The 10,312-nt window shown below is 37.2% G+C and overlaps 1 protein-coding gene and 1 non-coding gene across 3 annotated transcripts; one reads left to right on the forward strand and one right to left on the reverse strand.

Moving 5' to 3' along the window:
- Positions 1 to 821: 821 nt before the first annotated feature.
- Positions 822 to 4,894, forward strand: LOC113302545 (ranBP2-type zinc finger protein At1g67325-like). Of its 2 annotated transcripts, none has more exons than XM_026551471.1 (8): positions 822 to 916; positions 1,203 to 1,248; positions 1,457 to 1,569; positions 2,400 to 2,622; positions 3,032 to 3,093; positions 3,221 to 3,284; positions 3,843 to 3,955; positions 4,160 to 4,894. In XM_026551471.1, exons 1-8 carry the CDS (start codon positions 902 to 904, stop codon positions 4,286 to 4,288), a joined length of 765 nt encoding a protein of 254 aa, XP_026407256.1. In that variant the 5' UTR covers positions 822 to 901; the 3' UTR covers positions 4,289 to 4,894. The 2 variants fall into 2 exon arrangements, with proteins under 2 accessions (XP_026407256.1, XP_026407257.1); XM_026551472.1 differs by having other exon boundaries at positions 2,403 to 2,622.
- A 137-nt stretch (positions 4,895 to 5,031) lies between these two features.
- TRNAS-AGA lies at positions 5,032 to 5,113 on the reverse strand. Its single transcript has one exon. It is a non-coding gene; the product is annotated as a tRNA-Ser (tRNA).
- Between the last annotated feature and the right edge of the window lie 5,199 nt (positions 5,114 to 10,312).

Here is a 10,312-nt window from a genome sequence, read left to right on the forward strand (position 1 = left end):
AAGAGATTGGAAAAAGAGAAGAACCCATCAGGTGAAATTTAAAGATTTTACACCCAACAGTTTCAGATTATGATGGAGAGTATTAGTTGCTGCAAATGGTTCTTGATTCTTCATTTGCTCTTTTCTGCAGTGGTTTCCGCCAAGAACCATGATATTTTCTATTATGTTTTTTTTTTCTTTTCTTTTTTTCCCAATTTTTGTATGTAATTGGAATCGGGTCATCCTCAAATCCCAGATCATTAAGTTGTTGTCGCACTTAGTTTCTGTTCAAGGATATTTTACCTTAATTCGATCTCTCCCTTGTCACAGGCAATCCTGCCAACGAGATTGTCAATATCATCAATCAAAATCGAACACTTGAAAAGAACCGGTAAATAGAAAACGAAGATGGTGGTGCGGTGGCTCAGAAGATGGTGTTAGAACTTAGAACTAGTGATGATGATTAGAACTTAGAAGATGGTGGTGCGTCGACGACGGCCTCTTCTCTTATCTTCTATGAGAGGAAAGTGAAAACCTGAGAGAGAACAAAAAATGAGAAGAATACGATAGAGAAAGGGTATAACCTCTACTATCAACGGCTAGGATTCAACCCTAATTTCAACTGATAGAGATCCTCGGTACTAAGGGACGGGACGGGAATAACATAGAACCGTTACTCGTACCTACACTAGGTACGGTACCAGCTTTTGGTACTTGTACCTGTCCCATCTGACCGCGGTTCCGGGACGGTACCGGTACGGTTCCTGCGGTTCCGATACGGTTTCACGGGACAGTTTGGTTCCTGTGCAGCCCTACACACATCAGACACCAACTAAAGCATCTCTCTCTGGTCTTTACTCTTTACTCGAATAGTCTCCAGCTGCTCTCTCTCCCCTTCACACAGAGGTTGCTGGCTCCAACAATGGCTTCCGCCAAGGTGTGTAAAACCCATAACTTTCTTACTTTTCTAATAACAAAGTAGAACTCCAAAACAAAGAGAGATGTTTTTTCAATTACGTTCAAAACCTAGGGTTTTGCTTAGATATATATACCAATCATACTTAATTTATCTGTTACTCACTGGTAATTTGTTCGTCTTATTATGAATTTTGCAATCTTTAATAAATTTGGATTGATGAAATCGAAGTCTCCCTTTGCCCCTGGTTTTTTAGCTATAGTTGTTTTTTCTTCTGAAGTTTCCATGGTGCATTTTCTTTTTACAGCTTGATAATCGGGGTTCCTTTGGATCAAAGAGGTCTCGCCATGAGGGTTAGTTTATCATACTTTTTGAGTTCTTTTTATATCTTTAATTGATGGATTTCAGTTTGAGTTTCAATATCTCAAGAGAGATTTAGTCTAAAGGGAAAGACTTAGTTGTTAAAGACTGCATTAATACTTGCTTTTGTTGAAGTTTGTATGCATAGTTAGGGTTTGTGATAATTGATCAGTTTGATAAGTTGTTAATATCACATGATAGATTCACGAGATGGTGGAGATTGGACTTGTACACAGTGTGGGAATGTTAACTTTGCATTCAGGATTGTTTGTAACCGTGGAAAGTGTGGTGCTCCCCGACCATCAGCTTCTCCGGTATGTACAATGTTTCTTTACGCTTATCACATAGTTTTGCCGTGATAGCTAGAGTTTGTTATGCTCCTCCAGTATGGAATTTACTTAACTTGATCTTATGTGTCCTGGACTCCTAATACTGCGAATATGTTGTTTCAATACTGTATTGTGTGGACTTTGTCACCAGAAAGATATTCCTAGATCCTAGTAATATACTTTGGGGTTAGGTCTAAAAACGTTATGACCAGAAATGGACGATATGCTGTTGTGTGAGATCTTAGGAATCTCAAGCTTGTCACTACAGTATATACATTCTTTGAGCCAATGCCGGAATGCGTTTCGTGGCCTGTTGAGTTTCCTATAGATAGGGCCTGTTGAGTACCCTATAGATAGGGCAAACAAGAAATAGGGCAAACAAGAAAATCTGAAACAAAAGAATCAAAAATAGTAAAAATAGGCAAGGGGGAGATGGAAACAGTTTGACGGTTTGACATCTGCTGAAAATTTTCTGGCTAGGTTGGGAACAAATATAGTTTGATCATATCATCTTCTCCTGTCAAACAATAACTCTACCGATGACCGAAGCTGGTGAGTTGATGCATTCATGTTGGAAACCCCATGACTTCAATCTTGAAGCCTTGAACAGAGTATGAATCATTCTTAATGTCACAACATTTTCCAATCACACGAAGAGTCGCAAACTTTAGTATCGGTGGCATAGACAATGCTGTAATGAGTTTACAGTAGTAGAGCCAATGTGGTGATAGATTATCTTAGTACCTTCTGTGTCATTTTGCTTTTGATATGGAAACAGTATGTTTCTGTTTAAATTGTTTGCGTCTTTTATGTAGCAGAGAAGGGACTCGCTCCCAATGCACGAGCACTTCAATTATCCTGCTCCCTATTATGTTGGAGGTGTTGGAGCTCCTCCAGTTTCACACGTGCCACCTGTCATGCCAAACTCGTATGGGCCACCATTTTCACTCTCTGGAATGCGTTATGACATTAGAGCACATGGCAATGCACCTGGACCCTATGGTCATCTATCTGCATACCCACCTAGACCCATTGGAGGTATGACCTCTCTCTGTCTTTTTCATCTATCTGCATACATATAGAAAATAGAACACTGTTTATAAGTAAATCTAGTGCAACGAGAAAATCAGGGAGAAACTAATTGTCAAGCGTTTAAACTATAAGCTTTAACCTCATCTCTCTCTCCCTCACCCTCTCTCTCCCTCACCCTCTCTCTCTCACAGCCGCACTCACACCCACACCCACACACACAAATAAAACACAAACAGACAAAAAAATAGAAAGAAACTAAAATAGTATAGGAATAATTGAATCTATTGATGAATTACTTGTTCGCCTTGGCCTTATTCTAGTTGAGACAGTTGCCTAGACAATAATTTGAACTTTGCACATTTTGCCTGCAATTTCGATTTTGCTGTACTTATTTAACTTATTTGTTGGCTATCAGGCATGGGATATGGTCCAGCACATGCTATGGATGAATATGGTTACGGGTTTCAAGGATCTCCTGTATGTTATTTAGTCAATTTTTCTATTACATCATTACATGTTGTTATTCTTGTACTTCAGAATTACACATTAGTGAAGTAGGAATTTCCTTTACCTCCTGCTAAAGTAAATTCTTGGTTTTGCACAGATGCCAGGGCAATGGTCTGGTGGAAGTATGGCTGATAACAGTGCCTTGCGGAAACGTCGTGGAGGTAATTATCTTATTTACTTGCTAATACCGTCACAGTTTCGGGTTGGATTTTCGTTCCACTACCAGTTTGCTTACAAAAAGGATTTAGTCATTCATGCATTTCCATTTGGTTATCATTATGGATAACCTGAATGATTTTCGGTGGATACTGGTAGCAGTTGATCCACATCAAAATTTATCCTTTCATTTAACATATGCCTATATTACTGTTATGTTACATATCATCCATTCATATACATTATATCACTAGCCACAGCGTCATGCATGTGTGTGTAGCCTATAAGAATTGAGGATAGACAGGCCACTTCTTCTGACTGCAAGTATGGCCAGATAATGTTTGCACTATGTGGTCTATCGATTTTGTCGACATTGTCCGTCAGCTTGTCGCATCACCTGCTTTGGCATTGTGGTCATAAAAATTGTCTTTATAGCATATTAATTCATTTTATTTTATCCAAATGGCTATATAACGGCCCTTGCAGTTGCATTCATCGACCCTCTTGCTAAGAGTGTCTTGTTCATTGGGATACTTGACTCAGCTGGTTTTGTTGACATGCAGGCCCAGATGGGCTTTCTGAAGGGGATTGGATCTGCCCTGAATGTGAAAATGTTAATTTTGCCTTCAGAACTACATGCAACATGAAAAAGTGTGGGGCTCCGAGACCCTCTTCTGTAAGTCTCTCTAGACCGATTAATTTGCTAGAGTTTTTTCTTTCACGGTTATATTTGCAATCTTAACACAAGAACATAACAATGGACCTAAAACTTGTTGAACAATATGGGCTAAAAGCGCGACTGAGTAGTGAAATATGGCTTAGATCAAGTTGGTTTTCTGCAGAGACGAGTATGTAATTGTTATCATTGTTTTTTTTGCAGGGTCCAGCATCAGGTGTACCACAAGGCAGCTGGACGTGTAGCAAATGTGAGAATATCAATTACCCTTTTCAAACAGTTTGCAATCGTAAGGGTTGTGGGAACGGAAAACCAGATTCGGAAACTAGTTGAAATCCAACATTTAATACCCTAAACATGATGTTATATTAATCAAGCGGAGGGCAGTAAAATTTAATGAGAGGACCAGGAGCAAGTGTTGATGGATCATTTAGAGAGTAGTTGATATAATATCTTTCTCGGCTGTTTTTTGTTTCTATACCAAACATCAGAGAATCCTTTGCAGCAGAACCCCGGAAACTGCTCAGCTGCCATTTGTCGCTCTGAACTTTGAACTGCAGCCTGAAGGTATTTGTTGAGCTTTAGCTCGTTTCTCCGTCCAATTACATCCAGGAAAGAATGTGAACCTGAATTCTTTGTTCCTTCTTTATGATATCGAGTTACCTAGTACGTTCTCTATCAAAGCTGTACGAAATCTTCATCTTTTTGATGATTATTTGTGTTTTCTCTGTGTAAATTACCTCGGAACATTTAAGTAAAGCTGCATTAAGAAGAAGAGAGCCTGAGATCCTATCATTTAAACTGTAACTCAACAAATTTCTTGAAGAGAGGCAGTTTGTATTTTTGTGGCTTCATTTTGTGAAGATTGAACAGCTGGCTATTCCTTTCTAAGGAGTCAGCTGTCTGGGCGAGTCAATTATAAAAAACAGTTCCCTGGTATAATGGCATTCTCACTGTCTGTTAATTATTCTTTAAAAAAACTTAGAAACTTTTCCACAAATTATATCTGACGTTCGCAAGGAAATGAAGCAATGAACGATGGTTGTTGTTGCCAGGAAAAAGATGTCAAAAAATTACGTGGACGGCAGGATTCGAACCTGCGCGGGCAGAGCCCACATAATTTCTAGTCATGCCCGATAACCACTCCGGCACGTCTACTTGATAATGCTATTAAATCAGGTTCACATCGACAATTAATAAAATCCGCCCAGCCACGTGGATTAATAATTACGTTTTTTCATTATGGGAGAACCCGATCAACGATAGCATAAGAGACCCATAACATAAGTCAGGATGCACGGTGTTTGAACTTGAGCCGAGGGCGGTTGAACAAGGGTGGCCAATGGATAACTTGTTAACGGCTCTAATTTGAAACATTATAAATTTATCTATTTTCACTCACGCCACTTCCGTTTTTATTTTCTAATTTTTGCAAACAAAATCTTCTAATTGTTCTTTACAATTCTTACTAAGAGTCTAAGAACTAGTTTACAAAATCAAGAGCATCATAAACATTATAAAGGAAAAAAAGAAATCAAAAAGATGAAGAATATCGCTGCTTGTTACAAATGTCGATGATGATCAAAATCGTAGTGTTGAGTTTGGTTCGCCGAAAGTAGTTGTTGATCAAGACTTATTTCCATGTCATATGTCAGCGCGTCAAGATCGGTCTGGAATCATAGCATGAGAGGCAGATATAAAGACTCAAATTCTGTTATTCTAACTCTACCCCTTCAAGTTTGAGAGAGAGTGGATATATATCATTGATGTCAGTTTCATTTTGTACATCACAAAAACACAACCACTTTATTGTTCAAAATATTGGTAGAAAGGTGGTGGCCTACAACGCACACATTCCAGCTTTTGGACTTTGAATTTGTTAAGTTTATTAGACCAAAATTAATATTTATTTTTTGTAAATTACTGATTAAATCAAAACAATAAACAATATCATTGTTGTTTTAGGAATTACTCTCATTGATTTTTCATTTGTGGAATACCAAGTGGTGTGGGATTCTCAATACCATTCAACCAAAACGAATGAGTGTAACATCAAAATGGAAAATGGTTCTTCCATTGTCTTTTAAATCCAACGTATGGATATGATCATAAAGTTTTGAAAGAAGGTAGAATACACTGTTCTGTGTTGAAGGCTTTCCTACTATATAATGAGGGCTCAAATAATGAAGCTGAATATCATGAAAATGAAAGGGTATTTGTGTTCTGGGTATTTGGTTAAATCTTCTTTCCTAACTCAACCAGTATTTTAATAGTTGGTTGGCTTAAAGCGTTACGAAATCTGGATGATGCACCATTTTATGATTGGGGGACTGTAATTTTGGCATAAATGTACGACGACCTCGATACAATATCCGTATGGGACAAAAAGTTAATTGGTTTTTGCGCATCATAGAAAATCATGGTCAAATACTAAATTATGAATTTACTTTCAATACTTGTTCGATACATACTGTCATGTTGGTAAACCAATTCTTAAGGATAAAACCCAAAGAGTTCCAATAGATATATACTCTAAGAGCAACTGGGATAATAACAATGGTAACGATAGTATGCTTTTTGAATCTGCTCAAAGAAATCAACAACTTGAAAATGCAGGGGTACCAAGTACACACCTAACTTTTTTATTCGGCAACCTGTATGGACAAAACTTAATACAATTGCTAGTAAACCAACTGAATCATCCTTGAAAATATGTGTATAGAGTTTATAGACACAGAGTCCTTGAAACTTATTGTTAAGCAGAGTACTTGGACGATCTCTAACCTCTACTCAATCAATATGTATATAGACACAGAGTCCGTGAAACTTATTGTTAAGCAGAGTACTTGGACGATATCAAAAATCAATATCCAAGATCAATCTATGTGTATCTAAATAATCCAATTGGAATTCTGCCAAGTAATTAAACTTGTTATGTATCTTTCAATATCTACAAGAACTAGTCTCGTAATCGATTACAATTAAGCAGACGTATCTACTTAGATTGAACATGTACAAACCTGTGTAAAACCGATTATAAATATAAAATGTAATCCGGAAAAGGAAAAACATAAGATACAAGACGTTTTGTTAATGAGGAAACTGCAATAGCAGAAAAACTCCGGGACCTCGTCCAGATTTGAACACCAAACTGTATTAAGTCTCTACAGACACTAGCCTACTATCAGACTTCGGAGTTGAATGTATTTTAAATCGAATCCACCCTCCAAGCGATTCAGCTGCAGTCATGCTCCTTACGTCTATTGAACCTCGCAAGGCTCTACGCAATTCATTCCCTTAGCTGACGTCCTTTACAGCCTAAAACTTGCTTCAGCCTCGGTGAAGACTTTTTATACCAATCTTCCTTTAAGACACAAGCCTATTTGATTTCCGTATAGATCAAAGATCAAGGTAGGGTAAATTTGTTTGCAATAGACAGAGCTAGCAAACTTCACAAATCCGGAATTTACGACTCCCTAAAAGCAGCCTATATTCTTAACCACCTCTCAAGAACGATCTTCAAAAGATCAATTAAGATCAGTTTCAGATATCTATCTTGAGGAATCACAAAGTCTGTGACGAAAAGAACTTTAACTTGTGATTACTATCTATCTTGCCCGAAAGAGAATACGAAAACTTCGATAACAAAAAAGCAAGATCAGGATACACGAACTATAAAGGTAAACATAGTTGGACCTGGATTCATGAATCCCCAAAATGAAGTCTTTTAATCGTAGACCTAATTATGTTTCTCAGAGGAAACCTAGGTCTATAGAGACGACTCTAGAATTAATTAAGACACAAAGTGTCAGGGATTGAATTTTCTAGTTGAAAGAGCATCTCTATTTATATATTTTCTGGGACCAGGAGTTTCTTAGTATTCAAGCTAAAATAACTTGAGAATCAAGCAAACACTTTTAGGTCTTGAAAATACAATAGAAGAATATACACTAGGAACCGGTTCTGGAACCGTGTGTATTCATTGTTCGGTTTGGCAAGTACATCAAAGAACTAAAGCAATTTGATATTCATTTAAACACCTAAAAATTTAATCATGACGCATACACATAAGCGTTTGAGTGATCAATGAAGTCTTAGAAGTGTTTGAGAGAGTTCTAGAAATGCTAAACATATTTAAAAAATAAGTCTTTGAGGATATACTAAAATATTTAATTGGGACAATTGATCTATTAGACTTGTTCACGAGTCAGGGTGCAATGGTTCATGAACTCAGTTGACCATGGTTCATGAACCGGGTTTATTGATAAGTGCCAAATAGTGTATAATTTTATATCGTTTTACTGGCAATTATCTCATCTTTTGTGCTTTAAATCCCCATATTGTCCCAAATTCTATATTTTCTTTGTTTTCAAAAATAAATACTTTTAAAATTTAATTTTATGTTTTTAAGTACTACATGAATCTTGGATAAATTGAGAAGCCAAAAGAGCATAGAATTGGTGACAACGGAAGAGAGACAACAAAGCTCCCGCTAGAAGGCAATGAAGAATGTAAAGAAAGCATCGCACAAAAAGCTGCGCAATCCGTTTGCAACTCATCCACAAGTGGCTTGCAAGACCTAAAACTAGCAGTGGGCTTGAGAAATTAGCTTTGAAGAAGACATGGGCCTAGAAGAAGATTTCCTAAAAGAACCCTAACCCAAAATCTGATCCATTTTCAAACCCAGTTGATCAAATCTGCTACACCTGTTCAACACCCAGAAGATGCTCAACATCCAACACCATCTCCACACGGTACATCAACATCTGAAGCATCCGCCCAACACCGTAACACCCTTTATTTCCTCCCCTATTCGAACAAAAACCAAAACCATCTCCATTTCTTCACATCCATATCCCTGACCATCTCTGTTCACAACCATCTTCCATCAAATCCATCTCCCCAACCATCTCTGCTCACAGTTGCAATCAAACTTTTAATCTCTATGTCTCTCCATCTTATCTTCTCCCTTATTACAAAAACAATAACCCTAAAATCTAGGATTGAGAGAGATAAGAATAAGGTTTTCTTCAACAGCTGGAAAATCAGGCTTGCAGAGATGAATTGAAGAAGGGAACTGTCAGAAAACGCGTTCTGGTGAGTGGGTATTATTTAATTATCGAATTGAAGTGATTGAGGGTAAGTTGTTGTATAAATAGATCTTGATGTTGTGTTGTGGAAAATCCAATTTTAGATGGATCAACTAGTTTTCATGATAAAATTGTGTTTTCATCTTGTTCATCATGTTCTAAATTCATCTTCTAGGGTTTAGATGAAACCCTTAATCATATGTTGAGATAATTCATGTTCCTGTTATTATTCTTGTTGTGCTTTGTTGATTTAGAAAGGATTAGTTAGCTAGTTGATCGAATTAGCCTGTGATTAGTTGTACTATAAGAAGATAGCTAATACTAGGGGCGAGTTATTGATATTGGTTTATAAGTCATCCATTTGAGACCTCCCTTGAAAGGGACGAAAACATAACTTGAATGAGTATTGCCTTAGCATAAGGTGGATTCAATTGCACGAGTACTCTTTAACCCATTTGTTTACAATCTGCTCTACTATTTCAGTTACTACCAAACATCTTGGTCGTATCGACACCTAAAAACAACCTCTTTTGGTGACCTCTTATTCGAATAAGTATAAAAAGACTTAAAGCTCAACTCTACATCTCCCTAGTCTCTGTGGGATCGACCTGTGTTTGCTCTGTGTACTATAGACGTTGTGCACTTGCAGTTAGACATGATCGTAGGATTGTTTACAGATCTACCATTTGTCAACTGCTAGCCTTTAATGCCAACTTTCAAATTCCAGTTCACAACGGTTCGTGAACAGTCCTCAACTGAACTTGCGGTTTACGAACTGGTTCGACAACCCTCAGGTACTTCTGAAACTCATATATCTATAGTTTGCGAACTGGTTCGCCAACCTTCCTTGAGTAGAAATATCATAAAGTTTAGTATTTCTCTCTTATGATGTTTGAAACATCCCCGCCTGATGAAATCATTTGCGTGGGAAATTTTCAATTGATCCACAAATTAATTCACACAATAACTTGTTTAGAACTAGTATTTTTAAGGATCGTTTAGCATCTCTACTTAGAATCATATTTCGAGATTTTTAACAAGACAAGCTTGACTGGAAATTTCTTATTTGTAAACATACTAGAAGTCATATGACTATGTCTTGAAAAGATAGAATGGTAAGATAGTGAGTAAAATAGAATGATTAAGTCTTCACATACCTGATACAGTTATTCTCCAAATGTATTCGTCGATCTTCAGTCTTCAAGGGTGATGTCTGATACTCAACTACTAAATTCTAACCTAGTCCGAGACTTGACTTAGTAGACTA

The sequence above is a fragment of the Papaver somniferum genome, chromosome 8 (genome assembly GCF_003573695.1).
Source record: "Papaver somniferum cultivar HN1 chromosome 8, ASM357369v1, whole genome shotgun sequence".
In the NCBI taxonomy this organism is placed as follows: Eukaryota; Viridiplantae; Streptophyta; class Magnoliopsida; order Ranunculales; family Papaveraceae; genus Papaver; species Papaver somniferum.